The 22,007-nt window shown below is 43.4% G+C and overlaps 2 protein-coding genes across 2 annotated transcripts in view; both read left to right on the top strand.

Moving 5' to 3' along the window:
• Positions 1 to 22,007, top strand: part of CDK14 (cyclin dependent kinase 14) — a 511,537-nt gene that overhangs the window by 82,245 nt on the left and 407,285 nt on the right. The gene's annotated exons all lie outside the window — the stretch shown is intronic.
• On the top strand, positions 1,093 to 1,632 carry LOC308435486 (optic atrophy 3 protein homolog; the record flags this gene model as incomplete). The annotated part of the gene is made up of 1 exon (XM_080936161.1): positions 1,093 to 1,632. The coding sequence occupies one exon, from the start codon at positions 1,093 to 1,095 to the stop codon at positions 1,630 to 1,632; it is 540 nt and encodes a 179-aa protein (XP_080792287.1).

The following is a 22,007-nucleotide window of genomic DNA, read 5'->3' on the forward strand; positions in this document are numbered from 1 at the left end:
ATCAGGCACCTTGGGGCTTTCACCATTGTTTTGTAAGGAATCTTTATAAGGGATAGCTTATGTGGATGCCTATCTTTATGGCTTTCCCGGTAGCACTGCACATTGAACATTGTGCTATTTTGAGCATCTAGGAAAGGCTCTCGAGGAAGTCCACTGGGAGAGCAGTCATCAGCCACGTCTATTGGAGAGGACCAGGGCAGTGCTCTGTGTGTCGGTGAAGGAGGTGCACTTGGTCAGTACTTTGAATCTTCTGCCTTTTTCATTCTCTGAGTGATTCTCTCTGCAGATTCTCTTTTACTTCCCGTTAAACATAAGCTTGCAGATGAAACAGAAGGAAGTGATCTAAGGACGGAGGCTCTGACATCCTATGTGGTTCATTTTTCTGCTTACTCTGCTGCCATTTCTAGTGTTGAGTGTAGCCTCTGCTCTCTCTCTTCCTTCTCCTTTCCTCCTCTTCTTATTCCTTTTCTTTTGAAATTCGGCACTGCACTGTAGTCTAGGATGGTTTAAAACTTACCAGGTAGCCTAGGCTGGCCAACACTCAGCAGTTTCTGCTTGATTCTCAGTGATGGGATTATAGTCAAGATACTGTACTTTAAGACACTTACAGTATAGTGAAGATACTATACTTGTATAAGATACTAATAGTATAGTGAAGATACCATACTTACATAAGATACTTATAGTACAGTGAAGATACTATACTTATATAAGATACTTATAGTGAAGATACTATACTTATATAAGATACTTATAGTATAGTGAAGATACTATACTTGTATAAGATACTTATAGTATAGTGAAGATACTATACTTATATGACACTTATAGTATAGTCAAGATACTATACTTACATAAGGCACTATACTTATATAGGATACTTATAGTATAGTGAAGATACTATACTTGTATAAGATACTTATAGTATAGTGAAGACACTATACTTATATAAGATACTTAGAGTGAAGATACTATACTTATATAAAATACTTATAGTAAAGTGAAGAAATTATACTTATATAAGAAACTTACAGTATAGTGAAGAAACTATACTTATATAAGACACTTATAGTGCCCAGGGCGGCCGCCAAGATGGTGGTGGGCGCGTTCCCCATGGCGAAGCTGTTCTACTTGGGCATCCTGCAGGTTAGCAAGCCGCTGGCCAACCGCATCAAGGATGCCGCCCGCTGCAGCGAGTTCTTCAAGACCTACGTCTGCCTGCCGCCAGCCCAGCTGTACCACTGGGTGGAGATGCGGACCAAGGTGCGCATCATGGGTTTCCGAGGCACAGCCATCAAGCCGCTGAATGAGGAGGCAGCAGCAGAGCTGGGTGCTGAGCTGCTGGGTGAGGCCACCATCTTCATTGTGGGCGGAGGCTGCCTGGTCCTGGAGTACTGGCGCCACCAGACTCAGCAGCGCAATAAGGAGGAGGAGCAGCGGGCGGCCTGGAACGCCCTGCAGGATGAGGTGGGTCGCCTGGCACTGGCACTAGAGGCGCTGCAGGCTCAGGCACAAGCAATGCCCACCTTGAGTGCCCTGGAGGAGCTGCGTGAGGAGCTGCAGGAGGTGCGTGGCCAGGTCTGCAGTTCTCACTGTACTCCCAAATGCCAGGCAGCGTCTTCCAGGAAATAACACGCCGCTGCGCCTGGACTTGTCTGTGGCCATGTGGTCGCCAGTAGGGCCTCCTCCTCACACCTCCTGGCCTGGCTGCTCTGGCCTAGCAGAAGCCAGGAGGACCTTGATGTACTGTGACGTGTGGTCACCCCTTACTGACAGAATCTGGGCATTTGCCCCTGGGAGCACTCAGCCCCATCAGGAACCACACTGGACTGTCAAGGTCTCAGCCAACCTGTCTGTGTCTCTCCACTGCCGTAGCAAAGGTAAAAAACGGAACCAGGGCTCGAGCCTGATCAGGATGTAGACAAGGTCACCTGCCCGTCATTAGAGAGCCTCCTTCCTTTGGTGGCACAGGCTACCGTGAGCCTTGCCTCAGGCCAGTGCTGCTCCCATGGAGGCAGCAAGTGCAATTGGTGCCCGATCTCTCTCTCCTCGTTCTTCCTCTGAGGTCCCGAGGGGATCGTGCCTGTGCAGGTCTCCTCACCCCTCAGCCTGTGGCATTACCCCACTCCCTCCCTTGGCACAGACTGACCCTAGCTGGCTCAAATCTGACTTGTTTCAGGTGGCACATATTTCTCCTGTCCTTCAGTGGCATTTCTCAGTTGGGTGGGTTAGATGTCACACACACATCTGTCTGCACCCTCCATACCCCTTCAGGCCTGGGTCCCCCCACCCTTTCTGTGGGTCCCACCTTCCTTGCCCAAACACGACATATTACTAAGAATGTGATGTGGGACAGAGTAACCTGTTCTCCCACCGTTCTGGAAGCCAGCAGCTGAGGTCAGGGTGCTTGGGCCCCACTTTTTTCTGGCTTCAGCGGCTCCAGATCTGGACCCTGTATCCTGTCTTCATGTGGCTTTCTCTTCCTCCATCTGTCTCTTGCAAGGACACCTGCACTGAGTACAAGACCCACCCTAAATCCAGGATGACCACATTGAAAGAGCCTTTATTACATCTCTGAAGACCCTTTTTCTAAGTGGGGACACACAGGTCAGAGGATTAGGACATGAGGGTTTGTTTTTTTTGATACCCTCTATTCAGTTTGTTGCCTTCTGCTGTTCTAAGAAGATAAGAGACCCCTGCTATGCTGTTTGGCCATCTGGCAGCCTACTCACAGCTTCTGGGGTTGGGGTTGGGCCAACCACTACAGCTCCAGGATTGTGGGCACAGCAGTCTCTGCCATGGCTGTCTAGTTCCTGATGGAAGGAGCCCCAGAATAAGGAGACCTCCTGAGGATATATGGGAGGCATAATTAATATGGACCTTCAAACTGGGCCAGTGTTTATTAACGATAGAGAAAGCCGGGCATCATGGCACACACCTGGAATTCCAGCATTCAGACACTGAGGCAGGAATGAGCCTGGGTCCCATTGTAAGTTTTAGGACAGCCAGCTGAACCACAGAAAGAAACTCTGTCTTTAAAAAAAGAAGAAAAAATAAAAAGAAAGACCACCTTAGAGGAAAGCCAGAGGTTTGGCTCTGGAGGAAAAGGGGCTGAGACTCATCCTGTGAGGTTTTTTCCACATTGGGAAACTGTGGCCCAGGAAAGAGAAGCTAAGGACTTGGCCAAAACCCCATAGCTCATAAGTGACCAGCTACGAAGGGTGGGGAGGAAGGACCAGAGGCCCCAGATGGTTCTGGCTGTAGGACAAGGTGAGACAAAGGCCCGACCTCTTTTCAGTGGCACACCCGAAATCTCTGAATATAGGAAACAGGGTCATTCTCCCGGGCCCTGGTCCCCAGAAGTGGCACTTGCAGGGCTCCTCCCAGGGGGTGAAAATGACCCATCCCCAAGATTCCCCAGACTGAAACCAAGACTGAAACTGTACCTCAGTTTCTTCTAGAAGAGGCAGAAGTTGGTGTCTTTAAATTCAGGAGCAGCTGAGTTAGGTGAAGGCCTAACTGGGGACAAAGGACACACATGGCTACGTGATGAGGGGAGGACGGGGAGGAGCCAGGGGAGTCCAGTCCAGCACTAACAGCCCCAGCACCAGCCCTGGCCATCCTGCCCTGGGTCAGTCCCCAGCACCTATGGCAAAGCCAAGACAGGGGAAGGGTACTGAGCTCTATCAGGTCAGTCCTTAACCAACAGCCCAGCGTCATTTTGCTCTGTTCCCTGGACAACCCCATAGGAATATTTTCTCTGCTTGCTTGGGAAGAAATGGGCACTGAGATGAAATGTCACCTTCCGGTCACCCAAGCATGGAAGTAGTCCTCTGTGCCCAACCTGATCTGGGGGAGCCTTCACATGGTCCTGGTGTACGTGGACATGACTAGGCCTGTGGCCGCCTCACCTACAGTGACTGTGCAGGAGTGTGGTGCAGTGTGGCTCCAGAAGTCTCTGCAGGGCAGGAGGCCAGAGCAGCCTCCATGGCTCTGGCTCCCCACTCGCTGTAATGTTACGTATTTCTCACATGGGGAGAAGGAGGGGAATAAATTTGTGAATGAGAAAAAAAAAAAAGACACTTATAGTATAGTCAAGACACTGTACTTACATAAGGCACTATACTTATATAGGACAGTTATAGTATAGTGGAGATACTATACTTATATAAGATACTTATAGTATAGTGAAGATACTATACTTGTATAAGATACTTATAGTATAGTGAAGATACTATACTTGTATAAGACACTTATAGTATAGTCAAGATACTACACCTTGTTCTGCTCTGCTCTTCTGGATCTGTAGTGGAAAGAGACCAGTGCAAGGACCACTGAGGAAGAGCATATCAACCGTTGACATGAAACCCTTTGGATAAGCAAAGGAAAGTATGTCTGTATAAGTGAGCCTCCGCTTCAGAAGGATGGCACTTGCCACCGAGGGTGCCCAAGAGCTGGACAGTGATCTAGTAAATATTAAAACTAATTTTAAACCTGCTGTTTTAATCTTACACAGATTCTAAGTTTAATGCTAAGATTAAAACCAGTTTAATTTAAGATCAATATTTAGGACTTCTCATGCTTCTTGTCTAAGTCAACTGAAATTTCCTTCTGTTCTTTATTTATTTTTACATAGTGCAGATTGTGCACAATTATGGGCCCCGTTGTGGCATATATTTTACAATTTATATAATGTCCATAGATCATATTTACATTCTCTACTTTTTAATCTCTTTTCTTGCTGGTTACTGTTCTTCTCTCCAACATCCCTCTTTTACTTTAATGCACCCTCCCTGGCCCCAGTTCCACATTTGCAAGTAAATAGGCAATATTTGTCTTTTTGTAAACCTTTATTTTAGTTTGAAGTTTGTAGTGGAGAAATTCTAGATTATTTCTGTGTCCTAAAAATCCCATGCCAGCTTCTCATATTTATACATTTTAATAAATCCATACATCTGTAATTGAATTCTCTTCTTGAAAATTTTCTTCTTGAAACTGAAAATTTATTAACATTGAGTGTTATAAATAAGTTAATGGATTGTGCACACACAGGAAGCTTTGCATTAATTAAAGATTGTAGTGTAAGTGGTTTCTGAGAGCTGATTGATTAAAAGCCAAACATATTCAAAGTAGAAAGTGGAGGTTTATCACTATTCTACATCGCTTTCTGTCATGATATCATATGAACCAAAAGCCATTGGATGGGTGTTATAGCTTAGGTTTTGGTCCTTACAAACCTATAATGGCCTCTCATTGATGGATGCTGGGGCAGGAGCTCCAGAAAGGAAAGGAAGTAGAGAATAGTCCAGGCCCAGGGATGCCAGCACACACAGTAGGCTGGATCCTCCAACATGTGCTTAGCTACTGAAGCATCCCTGCCTCTGCCAAGCATGTCCCTGCTTTTAGAGAAGGAGTTGCGTTCCTTTTCCATACGTCAGGGCCTCGGGCAAAACCTTGGGTAAGCCCAACCCTTAACAATCAAAAGTGGGGTATATGAGTCTGAAGACAGGGGACAGGTATGGCCTAGAGATATACACATGGGCATCCTCATGTCCTGGTGCTTCGATAGCAATGGAGGAAGATGAGTTCACCTGTGGAGAGAGTGTAGACTGGAACAAGGAGAGGTCCAGGGTTCCAGTATTGTGACTCTTCAGTCTTTTGTCAGGATGAGAGGGACTGGGGCAGTTGCAAAGAGGTAGTCAGTGAAATAGGAGAGAACTGGGCATGTGTAATTGGAGCCCATTGAGGACCTGGGGAAAGAGGAGCTGCTCCATTGTGCAGTGCATTGCAAGAGGTTCTGGTAAGGTTTGGCATTGGCCTGTAGTGGGCATGGATGATCCTTAGTGGAATGGAGAAGAGAGAGCCTCTATTTTAATGAGTTGAATAAAAGCGAAGAAGGATTGGAAACGGTGAAGTCCTCCTTTGGAAAGCGCTGGTCTAAGGAACAATAGAGAAATGGGTTGGGATCCTGGTGATTGGTGGTAAGAATGGACTGTGGGAACTAACATGGCTGCATTCCTCTGTCTTTTAACAAACAAAAGGAAGATCCTCTGCCCCTCAAGGCTGTCCGTAAGCAGGAGAAAAGCTGTCACTGAATGAGGTAGAGCTTATTCTGTTCTCTGCGGTGGTGGCCGTCTGTTTATAGGATGTCAGATCCCATTGTCACTGCGCTGCTTTTCTTCTGTTAGGATTTCAGATGTGAGCTGGTGTCTTTGAACTGGCACAGAGCTGAATGTCCCTGCGTGGTATTTTCTGTAAACTGACAAGTAATTTTGGTGTGAAACCATTAGAGGGGATTTCAAGTCCAATGTAAAGTTGGTGGAAATGTTTTAATTCTCTTGAGATATTTAAATAGGTTTAAAAGAGCCAGTCATTTTTTTTTCCAGACAACAATGGCTTCATAAGAAGCCTTTTTAATGGACGTGCCATATGCTTTTGTCAAGACAAGCTGGAGCACCAAAGGAGAATTAGTTGACACACACTGCTTTATCTTTGCGCTCATCGGAAGGGTTAGTCTGAGTTACATTTAAATTCCCACACATTTTGTGTGTTGTCATTTTCAGTGTCTTGGAGAAGAGGATTTCTGTAGAGTCTTGGGGTGTGGACATTTCAGGGCTGCTTATGTGCACTCTTTTGCCAATAATCATCTTTTACTAGTGTTTGCATTCTCATTTTAATTCATACTGGTTGAAAAGATAGTCCTCCGATGAGTTCTGTGTAGACACTTCTACCTTAAAAGGCAGGTTGTTAATTGAAGTAGCTTGCTTGTGCTGCTAAACAGCAATATGTTTTGTCCCTGAGAGGAAGATCAGTGAGGCTATAGGCTTTGCTCCTGGGGATTTAACTTAGGTGGGAATCTGGTTTCTTCAGAGATCAGTGCTTCACTGAGGACTCAGCCATTTTTAGTAGAAAACAGTTGTTGATATTTGCATTTAAAACAGGTGCCTCTTTATCTCAATCCCGCTGTGATCAGAGAGTTTAGTCTGGTCTCAGAAGAAGATGGAGTCCTGTTTTCTGATTGGTACCAATTGTCTCAATGACCCCTGCCCTTTCATTTTTTTGAGAAATTTGTGCCTGACAATTTAAAACTGTTTATTTGAAAAGCTGCTTGGCTATTACTAATGAAGTTAATTCTTGATGAGTTATATATATATATATATATATATATATATATATATATATATATTTTGTTCTCTCATTGAAAGTGTTTTGTGGTAGGTACTCAGGTTTGAATATATTACGTAGCTCATTTTCCTACTGCAATTCTAAATTTCACCTCATGACCTCATGTGTGTGTGTGTGTGTGTGTGTGTGTGTGTGTGTTGGGGGAAGGGTCGCTCTACATAGTTCTGGTTGCCCTGTCTTACTGTGTAGAGCCAGATGGTCTCTAACTTTGGAAACTGTATCTTAACACTTTACACGTGGAGCTTTGTAGATACAATGAGAAAGACTGAAAAAGGACAGAACGGAGTAAAGGGAGAGTGTACACTTAATACTGAGTCATCATTAGGCATTTCCACCTTGAGTCAAAGGAAATCCCAGCACATAGCAAGAAAGCCTGTGGCAACCTCCTTATAGGTTTGTAAAAAAAAAAAAAAAAGGTTTTCAGTCTCTTGAAATGGTGTGGAAGAAAAACACGGTGGCAATGGAAATGAATAAAGATGTTGGGTAATAATCAGAAGAAACTGATGGACTTGTGGCGCGACTCAGAAAAAAACAAAACAAAGCAAAACCACCCCCACCAACAACAACATTCTAGAAGGCCCTTAGCCAGTACAGAAACTGAAGCAGAAGAGCCAAGACTCAGAGGCAGGACATCTGTGGGACCTAAAAGTTTAGTGCTCCTGTGAATATACACGGTTATCAAAGTGCAGAGTACTGCTTTATCGAGAACTGTTTTGGGCAGCAGGTCTTTGTTAAGTCTCACAAGAACTGTCAAAGTGTAAGAGCTATTGTTTCAATAAGCAAGGGATCTGCCCAAGGCCTTTGTTAGGTAGACACCCTTGTTCCGTTCTTCATCCACTTTCTCCATCCTATTGTTTTGTCTCTGAGTTTATGTTGGAGTTAGTGCTCCAGCGTGGAGTAGTGCTCCAGTGGGCAGTTAGTGCTCCAGTTTGCAATTAGTGCTCCAGTGTGCAGGTAGTGCTCCATTGTGCAGGTAGTACTCCATTTTGCAATTAGTGCTCTATCAAGCAGGTAGTTCTCCAGTGTGCAGTTAATGCTCTATTTTGCAGTTAGTGCTCCATTGTGCAGTTAGTGCTCTAGTGTGCAGTGAGTACTTTAGTGTGCAGTTAGTGCTCCAGTGTGGAGTTAGTGCTCCAGTGTGGAGTTAGTGCTCCAGGGTACAGTTAGTGCTCCAGCGTGCAGTTAGTGCTTCAGTGTACTGTGCGCAGTTAGTGCTCCAGTGTGCAGTTAGTGCTCCAGTGTGCAGTTAGTGCTCCAGTGTGCAGTTAGTGCTCCAGTGTGCAGTTAGTGCTCCAGTGTACAGTTAGTGCTCCAGTGTGCAGTTAGTGCTCCAGTGTGCAGTTAGTGCTCCAGTGTGCAGTTAGTGCTCCAGTGTGGAGTTAGTGCTCCAGTGTGCAGTTAGTGCTCCAGTGTGCAGTTAGTGCTCCAGTGTGCAGTTAGTGCTCCAGTGTGGAGTTAGTGTTCCAGTGTGGAGTTAGTGCTCCAGTGTGCAGTTAGTGCTCCAGTGTGAACTTAGTGCTCCAGTGTGGAGTTAGTGCTCCAGTGTGGAGTTAGTGCTCCAGGGTACAGTTAGTGCTCCAGCGTGCAGTTAGTGCTTCAGTGTACTGTGCGCAGTTAGTGCTCCAGTGCGGTTAGTGCTCCAGTGTGCAGTTAGTGCTCCAGTGTGCAGTTAGTGCTCCAGTGCGGTTAGTGCTCCAGTGCGGTTAGTGCTCCAGTGCGGTTAGTGCTCCAGTGTGCAGTTAGTGCTCCAGGGTACAGTTAGTGCTCCAGCGTGCAGGTAGTGCTTCAGTGTACTGTGCGCAGTTAGTGCTCCAGTGCGGTTAGTGCTCCAGTGCGGTTAGTACTTCAGTGTGCAGTTAGTGCTCCAGTGCGGTTAGTGCTCCAGTGTGCAGTTAGTGCTCCAGTGCGCAGTTAGTGCTCCAGTGTGCAGTTAGTACTTCAGTGTGCAGTTAGTGCTCCAGTGTGCAGTTAGTGCTCTCATGTGTACTAACCTTACTTGGGTGTGTCAGGGAGGATTTGGACCAAGGTGGATCTGGGCTGTGTGTGGCTCCTTGAAGTTTGTTGAGTGATCCACTTGCAGCTGTAATTAATTTAGGCCTTGCCCATAGAAAGCTCTGGTTGTGATGGGATTCGTTCGAAAGCAACCGTATGTTTTGTAGGGGTTGAATCTTTCTGAATTTGTGGAGCATTATTTAAAGAGTCGAGTGCTTTAGGGGAGGGTTATAAAACCAACACAATTGATTTGGCCTTGGTGTGGTGGCAGGCGAATCCACACAAGTTTTCTGAGTTAGAATCACTGCTGGGGAGGAAAGTAGAGAGGTATGAATGGTTTCCAAGTTCTCTGTTTCAGGCCATTGCAACAGTGACCCAAGTTTAAGTATTGTTTAAGTGTGAGGGGAAAGCTTTGTTTTCTGCATCCAGGGAAACTAGGCAAAACCCCATCTTCGAGCCATGTGGGCAGGCAGTGTGCACGGGGACTCTGGAGCCTGTCCAGATGCTCTTCCACCAGAGGCTCAAAGAGCCATTGTTTGTGAGGCTTTGAGTTACAGAACTTGTTCCACTCTTCTAAGCCGTGCCCAGATGGTATTACGAAGCCTCGTCATTATGCTATCGAGTTGCATTCAGATAACAATGCTTACGTTAAGAGTGATCACTGTGAGTCTTTGGATACACGGAGCCCACCTCACACCAGTCTTACCCATTGAATTCTTTGTGATTCTTGTATTCAGAATTTGATTCCCCGAGCTGGGAATAGGTGCTGCTTGATCCATTTCTCAGCAGCCCCAGCCCCACCCCCCCTAGCCTGGACTTCACAGTTTCTTCTGTTACAGGTCTGTGGGGATTCTCCTATTTGTCGGATTTGCTATTGTGCGTATCTGTGAGAACAGTAGTGGTTGCCTACGGTTCGGAATTCAAAAGCTCAGTGAACGGCTGGTCAAATAATAGAACGTGGTGAGAGAGACCTTAGGAGTGATGTGCACAAAGTGTAGTTTACTGTACAATGTCTTCCTGCCTTTTCTCTACCTGCTCCACACATCTCTAGAGTACTTCTGTGGCTTTTTTAAAGAGTCCCCTTGCTGTCATGGCCACAGGCCTTTAGAGGCCAGAATTGAGGCAGCAGATTGACTTTACTTCTGGGGTTTCTGTAACGTTTGTTAGCTACTTATAAGTCAACATGCAGCCATCAGACTGACATTTTCATGAGTGTACAGTGACTTGGATGCTGTCCAAATAATTTTGCCAAACCTGTCAGACTTCCTAAAAAACCAGACAAGAGGTTAATAGCTATTGTTGCGTGGTAGTCCCTTGTATGATTATGATATATATATATATATATATATATATATATATGTATATGTATATGTATATGTATGTATGTATATATATAAATCTATACATTGTACAGACTTATAGGATTTTACATATAATGTAGTTAGACATTTGAAGTAGTTTTGGGAAAATTCTTTGTCTGGTATGAGGCCCATCCTTTCCTTTCTCAGTCAAGGTATCATTCATACATCTCCCTTTACTAGCTCTTGAAACAGCACTTCTGTTTTATGCATACAGATGCTTGCATTTACTAACACTGCCTTACAAGGGTGAGTTTAAAATATCCATAGGAAAAAAGGAGATTTACTGCATGGTAACCATGGAAAATAAAAACAGGAACTTCTTTATTCAGTGTTAGAGCCCCAGGCAGTAAGAACACCAAGGACCTGGGGCTGGCCCCAGCATTCCAGGTCACCAGCTCTGTCACTGTCCCTCATTTCTGCTCTTGTCGGGATCTCTGCCCAGCTCCCGGAAGCAGCTGGAGATGCTGCCAGTGGAGATTTCCCAGCAGATGCTTTCTCTGCTTCTCCACCATCCAGATGAAGGACTGCAGTGCAGTTGAATGGTCCTTGGGAGATCCCAGCAGAAGTACTGGTCCAGGTTAGATTCCTTGTCTGGTGCTGGATGAGAGCACTAGAATCCTTACCAAGGAAAGTGGCGCCGCCTATTCCGAGCAATCTACTTCTCTTTGGTTAGACAAAGTCATGCCATCAGATCCTTAAAAGACCAAAACCAAAGCTTTTCTCCACTTAACAGCAATGTCTGTCCCTGGTCACCAAGGGCTATTGTTGCATTACAGCACTGCCATCCTTTCTCAGCTTTCTCCTTCCTAGATCCTTCCAGTTCTTAGGGATATGCAAATCATTTAGTCACTGACTTTTACTACAGTATTTTGAACTTAAACAAAAACACATTTATGCATGCACACATACATGTATGTATGTCTCCAAGTGTGTATGTATGTTGGAGCAGAGGTAACATGTGCGTCATAGCTCACTGTGACAGCCAAAAGGACCGCTTTCTGGAGTTGGTCCTCTCTTCAGTCTTGTTTCTGAGGTGGGGTTTCTCTTGTGTCTGTTGCCACACTGGCCCACAGGCTTCTGTGACTCCTCTGTCCCTGTCCCTGAGGGTGCCACCACATCCAGCTTTTTCCTGTTGGTTCCAGAAATGGAATCAAGATGTCAGTGGTGAGTGCCTTCACCCATGACGCCATCTTATTCCCCATCCTTTTACTACTTTAAATAGTAGACCAGTAACAGTCTTTCAGATTTCAAAATGTTGAATGTTATTAAAGGTTATTTTCTTATGTCTTTTCGATACACTTCTAAGATGATTTTCTCCCCTTTGATATTTTCCTGAATTCCAGACTATTTTAGAAACTTGGGATAATGTGTCTAAAGGCAACAATGCTGACTTATAGCCCTGAACTGGAATTTCATGTTGTCCTTCAGAGTGAACAAAAAATAAGCAAGTTTAACAACAAGCAAATGAACAAGAAGAAACCAGAATGACAGGGAACTCCTTTGGGAGATTCTGGTCAGCCATGGATTCATATCATATGTAGACTCTATCCTCATGGAACCACACCCCCAAGAGAACTCCATGTTTCTGCTGTATCATAAACAGGGAGACAATGCATGCATAGTTGATATATCACTCAGACAAATAGCAAATGTGGAAGTGTGCATGAATGTGTATGTAGAAGCCATATACAGCAGGTATACAAAAAAAAAAAAAAAAAAAGCCTGATAACATATTTCAAAACAAGTACGAAGTCTGAAGTGACTAAGATTTAACAAAGGGAACAGAGACTGAGGTGCAAACCCACTGTGAGCAGAGGGATTGAGGGGTAAGGGGAGGCAGGTGAGAAAGGAGGGGCTGAAATCTAGGGAGAAGCATAGCTGTGTCCCAAATGAGATTGCAGAAAGCAAGGTGAAAATAAGAAAGGCCTGCTTTATTGCAGTAGACTGAATCGACCTGCTTTCTTATTAGATTCAGGGCTCTCCCTGTTTATTCAGCTTCTTGCAAGCCATAACCACCTAAAGTTTCTTGGCAACAGCTCCATCTTTGGACTTTCTATTTCCAGGCTAGATCAAGTTCATAATTGAAGATCCCCCCCCCCCCACCCGCCATGGACATTTTTGTTTTCAACACAAATTTGCCTTTAACCGAGAAACATTAATGAATCCATTGCATCCAAACTATATTGATACCATAGGTCAATACAGATGTGGAAATGCAAGTCTGCCTTTGTCATTTTGGTGGTTTAGTAAAAAAGATATGAAACCAATTTTTCAAAAGTGATACTTGTACAACATGTTCATTACAGTTTATTACTCAGTTTTGAGAAGCTGAGTTGTGGAATCAACATATATGTAGGTCATCAGTGAATGGATAAAGAGACAGTGGTGTGCAAACATGGAGGAATACTATTGAGTCTTCAAGGGACGTCTATTGTGTGCCGCAGTGATGGAGCCGGAGAAATTTGTGTTGATGTGAAGTAAGCCAGGAATAGAAAGGGGAACACACATGCTCATGTATGTGCAGAATCTAAAACAATTAAAGTGGTAGAAGCAGACAGTACAGGAGGGCTCTCAGAGGCTGGGGTGTGTGGCAGTTACCAGTTGGTGGCCATAGGACACTGTATCAGGTAGGAAGAATAAGGATTTCTTTCTTTTTGTTTGTTTGTTTGTTTTTTTTTTATCTTTTTCAAAGCCTCGGTGAATATACTAAACCTTAGTTTAGTATATTTCAAAGTTGCTAATCCATTAACTTTAATTATGTTCTCCACACAAAGATTCTTATTTGAAGTGACTGGTGCGCCAATTAGTTTAAAGTATTTTTCTTTACAAATTAGTCATATATCCTAACATCGCCTTGTAACCTGTACCTATACACCATATATATAATGTTATCAGTTAAAAAGTTGTAGTTGATAAGTTAGAAAAAGAAAGAAGAAGATAGGGATGTTGTAATTGTGTTTGTTAGAATTCCTGCATGAGTGTGGAGAGTATCCTCCATCTTTCTTCCCCATCATCTCTCCTTCCTGCAAATTTAATAGACTGATGAAGTTTTCCAGAACAATTTTGTTGAGTCATGGTCATGATAGAATGAGGGATGTTCATTGGTAAGACTGGGAGTCATGATAGAATGAGGGATGTTCATTGGTAAGACTGGGAGTCATGATAGAATGAGGGATGTTCATTGGTAAGACTAGGAGTCATGTTAGAATAAGGGATGTTCATTGGTTAAACTAGGAGTCATGATAGAATGAGGGATGTTCATTGACAAGACTGGCCGCACTTGCTTCCTCTCTGGGATCCAGAGTATGCTCAGAGTTGAGTAAGTGAACAAGCCTGACATTCGCATAAACAGCACCAGGGACATAAGTGTAGCTTGAAGAGTTTAGCTACAGAATGGCTCTTAAATATTTAATCACAGTTCCTTCAGAGTTGCAGTATTTTGAGGAAGTATTTTAAGTCAATGACAATTATCCAAATATAAATGTCTGGGTACTGAGCACCATTGATGGAGAACAATTGAGTTGTAAAATGTTCAGGTTTGCTAAAGGTTCATGTCTAGTTTTAGTAAAGCAACACCAACATTTAGGAATCAGTCAGTTAATGAGTATTTCATTGCAAATGGTCACTCATAAAAAAATCTCCAGGGCTATATGGAGTTGTAATCATTTGATAAGCATCTTATTCTTAGAAATCTTTCAAAATAACATGTGATTTTTTTTCTCATGTACATTTGTTGCAATTAATTTATAGTAGGCAAAGTTATAAGACATTTTGTAGCCTTTTCTATTACCCTTACCTAATCTTTAAACATCTTAATTAGTGTTTCTTTTTTTGTTTGTTTAAATGCATTCTTCTGTCCTATCTTCTGTTGCTCTGTTTCTTTATTGTTTCTCCGCCTCCACCCTGTCTAAAATAGCTGAGGGTTGTATGAGGTGCAACAAGGGTGTCTGGTTCTAACCAGACAAGGGCCTCACATGAAGCTGGGAGGATATAGCCTACAGGTTTCTATCTCAGTTTCCAGCTTTACCTTGACTAGTCAAAACCACCCTCTTAGTCATGACATTTCCTCAAGGCAAAGGTGGCTGAAAACACTTGTCCTGAGACAGAGAGTGGTGATCTCAGAAGACAAATGTAGGAAAGCCCGATGGCCAAGAAAGGATGAGTCTTGAGCAGGGAAGGGCATAGACATCCGAGTTTTGAGAGCAGGATCCACTTGGCCCTGCCTCTGCAGACTCTGAAACTGAGTGTGGTCACTAATGTCCGACCTGACTCCATCACCAGCTGAAGCAACATAAAAATTGTGCTATTTATAATCTAGTTTGTAAAAGGAGGGCGCACATCTATTCAGAATTGGGAAAAGGAATCTCATGATAAGGGTAAGCATGTTGGGAGATTAACTGTGGCTTCCTTGCAGAAATGAATTTACATGGATGCCAAATTATAGCCTTTTCATTTATCAGTCTTATTTCCCACTTCCCCCCAAATCCAAACGAGACGTTTATTTACAAGACCTTTTGTCCTACACCCCCCCCCCAACCTCACAGTTTTGTGGCCTCCACTGTGTCCTAGGGAGGTTTTAGATACATGTCACTGTCCCTTGTAAAGACGTTCTTCATTGCATGAAAACAGTGATTAATTTACCAATGTCCCCTCCCCCCCAATCACTGTCTTTACTGCTATTTTATGGTCAACCATAAAGTTGTATTTATTGACACCAAGATTTTCTTTTGCCCACAGTTCTCCATGCTCCTTGTCATTTTGACTGTACCCTCCCACAGATTTGTCTAATCTCCTGCCAATAGCAACTCTTCTACAATTTATATAGTGTTGGGGAAAACCCAGGACAAATATAGAGAAGCTTCGGTCCTTGTGGGGTGGGGAAGTGTTTCTAGTACAGTTTGATGTGAAGATAAATAGATAAAGGAAGCAAATTCATGTGCAGAACCAGTGCAGTGTGCTGTGGAGGGAGGGAAGAGACTGTGCTGAGATGATTGCTCAAGTTCAGTTGAGTAGAGCCTGGGCCAGCAGAGTTGTCCAGGACAAAGGGCGGCAAAGAGAAGAGGGAAGGTGAAGATGGATGTAGCAGTTGTCAACCTTGATGAAGTGGAAAATGGCCTATCTTGACTGAAGGGGTTCAGTTCTGCAGTCAGTGGGACCAGCCCTGCCTGGAGTCCTTGCTCTTCCGGCCCAGCCAGTGGCTGCTTGCTTGCCTAAGGCAACAAATGACTTGTCTTGTAGTTCCAGGCAGACTGAAGCTGGGTGTGAACGCTTGTCTGGGGCCGCATTTTCCTTTGATTTCTCTTTCTTGGTTCTGTACCCAAGAAGTAAGTGGACCAGCATCTTGGTTCACCTCATATATTAGGGAACTGAGTCAAGGCACATAGAAAGGGGCGTGCTGTTGAGCAAATACAGACACATGCCTTTGCCAGAACACAGCTTCCTGTCCTCCAGCTGCCTTTTCTTCATATCTGTCTGTTGTTTATGACCTCACTTCCCCCTTGTTATGTCAGATTTCCAGAGCTGTACTTGGGTTCCCCCTTTTTACTGGGCCTCATGTCCAGTCAGTAACAAGTAGTGAAACACCTCTATCTCTCCGCACTTTAATTCCGTTGCCTTCTTTAAGGTCTTGTCCAGACATCTGTCCTTGCGTCCAGAATATTTTCCCTCCATTCTCCCTGGTCCAGATTTATTTTCTACACCAGTTCCTTGTTAAAAAGTGAGAAGCCCTATCCAGCCCACCAGTCTGCCTATAATCCCTTAAGGCTTACCTTTTGGAGACCAATCACCCACCATTTCTCGTGGGATAAAATGCCTAACTTCCTGCTATACACGACCCTTTGCGCTCTGCCGTTGAACCTTCTTGTCTTCCCTTTGCTTGGATTCGGAGGGGGGCTTATTTGTACCCGGACGTGTGCTGTCACAAGCCTACTTTGCCAGGGATGCTTGGAGAATGAGTTATGAAGATTCACTGTTTGAGGCCAGACTCTATACATAGACCAGTGAAGGCTATCCTGGGTTATATAATGAGACCCCCCTGTTAGTGCAATAATAAGCTTATTTTATTGCGTTACAATAACTTGTTTTATTTATCTAGAATCATTTCCTGATAGTTTTTTTTTTTAAATGAAGTGTTTGAAGTCATTATCTGAAGTTTATTTTTGAGTTAGATTTAATCTCATCTACTTGGAAATTTAGTTTCTCACAGGCATTTGATGACCGCAGATGATCTCATGTGTCACTTGCTATGTGTTCATGCGTCTGTAGTGTCAGGTCCTTGTGCGTAGTGGGCACTTTATTTCCGATCATTCCTTTGGTTTCGTGAACAAAGAGAACGTGACTGTTCACAATGCCGTATACACAAATATACACGAGCGTGGAATAAGAGAACAAAAGAGTAAAGGGGGCAGGGCTTTTGTTCTTGTCTGTGTGCAGCACATTAGAAAGTAAGAACATTTCATCGGCAGTTTCAGGAAAAGCAAACCTTAAGAACTGTTGTGGTGAAGTGGCCAAGCTGACTTGGAACATAATTGCTGCAGGGACCATTGAATTGTGGGAAGGGGGTTTGCCTACAATAATTTTAGACCCAAAACATGGAGTTGGGGGAAATTGATTGGTCATTTTAAGAATTTAATCAGTGTTTTTAGATGCCTAGCTTTGTGTTGCAGAGTAGTGAAAAAACAGCCAGTGATCGCATGGTTTGTATGCAGGGCCTTTAAACAGGGACAATACCCTTAATAAAAGAGCACTTTATGATATGACAGATAATTAAATCCCGAATGATTCGGATTTGAAGCAATGTCAGCTTTGCAAAAGGGAGAGTTGTGGATGGGAAGGATGAGCAATCCCATACAGAATCTCAAGTCTTTAAAGCCATTTGGAACTTAGAGCCTGCTCTTCATGTACAGTGACCACACAACTAAAATGTTTTCTGATATTAGGGAGACAGCTTGGGATGGGGAGCTACCTCCATCATAAAAGTCTATGCAACGAGGACCTAAATTTTGTAACATGGGGAGCTACCTTCCTCATAAAAGTTCACGCAACGAGGACCTAAATTCTGTACCAGAACCTGTGTAAAGCCAGGCATGGTGGCACAGTTTTATTACCTCAGCTCTGGGGAGGTGGTTTAGACCACTGAGAAACTTAAAAAAATAAAATAAAATAATAAAAGGTAGACAGCTTCTGAGAAACAGCATCTGAACTCGACTTGTGGCTTGCAAATGCATATGCATGCGCCCATAACCCCCCTTATTTCTTAGTTTTTATGAGGAAGGAAGTGAATAATATTTTTTATTTTAACAAACTTTTTTCCCTGGGGTGTGGGGAGAGGGTCAGGGGAAGGATTTTGAAGGAACTTTTCTTTCCAGTTGCAGAAAAAATCAAGTTGATTATTTCTCAGGTGATATTCAGTGATGTGGGTGACAGTAGGAAGGAGATGTGTTTCATTTGCATGGGCTGGGCTGGGCTGGGCAAATGGTTCTTCCTCAGCCTCTGCCCACACACAGACTTAAGCCCAGGGCTTTGGGAGTGTTGGCCACCACCATTAGCACAGTAGTTACCGCCTCTCAATACTAAATTTACCGTATGATTGAACTTTATGAGTCAACATTACCATGCCACTTTAATATTTCCTCTGTAAGTTATTCCAGTCTTGCTGTACCTTTAATTTTTGAACCATAGTGATTCTCTTTCCAGGCATTGGAAATCCCAAAACAAGTGTGAGGGATAGATCAGCCTCTCTCCTGCAGGGGGCGCTAAGAGAGTAGCAGTTTAGTTTTCCTTTGCCACCCAGTACCCTGTGGCATGACTTGGCACAATTTACTTAAAGATTATATGCTCTGGTTTGTGGGGTTTTGTTTTGCTTGTTTGTTTTTGGTTTGTTGTTTTTCTGTTTTTTTTTTTTTTTTTTTTTTTTTGAGCGTCTCAAGGGTCCTAAGCTCATCATCAATTCTGCAGGCTCATAACTATACATCTGTCACTTGGGTTCAGTAAATGATACACCTGTTAAAAACAATTTTTTTTTAACCTCCTGCATTTGGTGCATGGTAATTTTAGAGTCCTCATTATGTCTCATTTACATATGACAAACGTATGCATATAGACACATTAAGCCATTTCCCAAGCGTGTGTAACATTAACGACGGTAGCCTAAACTTGGCCATCTATAGGACCTCAGATTATGATTTGATGGGACTGTCACTCAGGACACTTTCTGGCTTTCAGGAGTGCCTTGAAAAACTGAATTGAGCAGGATAAAGTGCATCCCTTTGATTAAATGTTTTTCCTCGCGTGCAGCCACCACTGGCTGTCTGGCTCGTTCTATATGCTTTGGAAGCAGCACTGCATTGCAAATCAATATCTTTCTGGAGAGACGGTGTGTAGTGGCTTGCCTGACCAGCCTATGTGTGGTTCCTTTGGCTGCAATGCTGCTGCAGAGCCCGCTTATTCTGCCTTCCTGGGAACCCCACAGGCAAGTCCATCGTGTTCGGAGGAGAAAAAAGGAGAGGGGGGGGGGGAGATCATTCTAGGGAAACAAATTGACCCGTAAAAGCTCTTGATACCGTCTTTTGTGCTCCTCTGAAACCGTTGGCCTTTTTAAATTTTTTTTTTTTGGTCTTGCTCCACTGAGATCAGCTGCTCTGGGTGATCTCTGGAAATTTTTGTGCTTCCCCCTTTCTTGGTTGTAGTACGGCCGTACCATTTCAGCTTGCTAGTGCAGAAAGATGTGAATTCAGTTGCTGTCTGAGGCTGGCCTGGTGCAAACACACTGCTAGAGATATGTAAAGGACTTCCAGGTGAATCCGGCTAGAGAGAGACCACAGCAGAGCGGTAAGACGGGGCATGCCTGGAATCCTAGCAAGGGCTTTAATTTGGAGCATCTCGGCAAGTCTGAATCCTGACTCACTCCTTTACTACTTGAAAAGGATTCATTCTATGCATGTCATTCCACTTACTCGCTTCTGTTTAACTGCCAAGATCGTCAGAGATTGATAACGGGGGTATTTAAATTAAGAATCCGATGGGGTTACTCAGCCAGTCTCAGGAGGCTCCCAAGGCTATTGCCTGGAGTTTGTAAACACCAGGAGCAGAGATAAGATGAAGAAAATGTTCAGCGACTGTTTCTTTGCCATAGCTGAGTCTGATTTCTTGGGAAACTAGTCATATATATACATATATATATGTACATATATATGTATATATATATATAAAGCTTAAAGAGATCTCGAATATGGTTTTGCCTGGCTCTGCTTGGCTGAATGCCCTCTGAGTCAAGCAACTGAAGGACGGGAGACCACTTCTCCTTTGGGTAAACCAAATGTCTGTGAATATAGCTGGATTAGATCTGAGTAGAATCGATATCTCTACCATATCAGAGATCTGGGGTTGCTTCTCTGATCAGCTTGCCCCCTCTCCTCCTTGAGCCCCGAAATGCACCCACTTGAAGTGTGCATTGCCGAGTAGAGGTCAGGGTGTTGCCATTCAGCATCTTTGTCCCTGTAGTGGTTTTGCCTTCCTGCATAGAAGTGGTAGTTCTTCATGCAGTTCTGCTTGAAGTGCCAGCTAAGCTCTACTAGAGGGCTGTTAGCATCATAGGTGCTGACAGAGAACCCCTGCATGCATGAAAGGCTGGGGTTGTAGAAACGGTACTCCAGAATGAGGCTTGTCTGTTCATGAAGAAGATGACAAGCAAGGTTGGAATACAAACCCCGGCAGAGTATGACTATCTATTTGTTTAATTGATTGGGGCATGGTATTAATTAGTGAAGGGGGGGTGGAAGTTGAAGGGTATATTTTCATATTGTTTACATAAGAGACTAATACCTTAGATGATCTTGTGAATTTGTCTGGGTCCACCTTTTTTATGTGGGTGCTGAATTTTAAGGATGTCAGCATTTGATAATTTGCTTTAAAATATTTTACCTTGTATGTTTGAACTTAGGCATTAACTTGAAATGTAAATGCTGTGGTGAGTGAATATTAGTTGACCAAATTTTCAGTAACTTGCATATTGATCAGAAAGTAGTTTTATATAAGTTTGTGCTATCAATAAATAAATAAATAAATAAATAAATAAATAAATAAATAAATAAATAAAATTAAGAAAGACTATTTCATTACCTTATAAGCTAATTGAGAAATACATTGATGGAATTTAGGATTTACAGTAAATGACTTATTAAAAATTTAGCATGACACTGGGCTTTGATTTCTAGGAATGAACATTAGGATTTTGTTCGAAGGAGAGTTGGAATTTTCTTGTGTTTCGATCGGTCCTTTATTATTCTCTAAAAAAGTAAAAGGACACACAAACTGTCGTTTCTCATCTCACTCTGTTGAGATGATGCTGTCTGACCTGTCTGTATCTGAGAGTGCTGTGTTCTAGCTGTTCATATTTCTACCTTCATGGGTGTAAGCTGTGAGGTTCATTTTTTCATCTCGTGACAGGAGGACCGGTGCATCCGCCGAAGAGTGATGCTTAAAACGGGGTCTAGGGAAGCGGTGATGCGGCATGTATTCTAAAACCCCACTTGTGTCTTTGGCATGCAGGCATTTGGTGGCTGTGTGCTGAGTGTAAGATGCCGGGAGACATGCTTGCAGCAGTGGAGAGGCGGGGCTTCGGCATAGTAATGTTGCCTTCTCCCCCTGCAGTCTCTACCCTTGTGTTCTCTCACAAGAAGTAAATCTGGAACTTTCTAGACAGTGGAATGACTGCTTAGGGGGAGCCTCTTTTATCGTGGGCAAACATTTGTGGGAACTCTACTCTGTGCCGGCAAATGGAACAGGTTTATCTGGTTTCTGCCCCAGTGGGTCTTAGGATCTTGTTTTGAAAAAATATTTCGAAGGAAAAAAAAAAAAACCTATGGCGCATTTTTGCTTTTCCCTCTTGGTAATTGTGAAAGAGACAGTGTATGCTTTTACTTTTTTTTTTTTTTAAGCTGTCTTTAAAATATACATTACACAGTATTTGCCAATCCTACCAGTCTTAAATTTACAGTCCTTTGGCATTATTAAATATATTCAGTGTTTTGCGGTAATTACTCCTATCCATGTTCAGAGCAGAGCTTCTTGATCATCCCAAGCCATAAAATAATAGCTACCATTTTCTCTGTAAAAGCCAAGACGTTGATGATGATGATGGTGAAGATGATGAAGGCTTCCTCTGCACTCCATGGGCTACCTTCTGCCCCTAATCCTGATTTTAGTGAACAGTCAACTAGAAACCCCTAGATGGCCTCTGGATTAGTCAAGAAGAATAGAGAGAGGTTATATGTTTGATACCACAATAAACAAGTTTCATTAGTCAGGCAAGCTTAGCTTCATCAATAAAAATCTTTCTTTCTTGAATTTCCCTACACAATGCCCCTTCTAAATCCAAGAGGTTACCCCCACACAATAGACCATTTCTTTTTATGAGTTCATGTTATGGCCCCACCCAGACCCATCTGTCTGTTTTCGATCAACTGATCG

The sequence above is a fragment of the Micromys minutus genome (genome assembly GCF_963924665.1).
Source record: "Micromys minutus genome assembly, chromosome: 23".
NCBI classification, from domain to species: domain Eukaryota; kingdom Metazoa; phylum Chordata; class Mammalia; order Rodentia; family Muridae; genus Micromys; species Micromys minutus.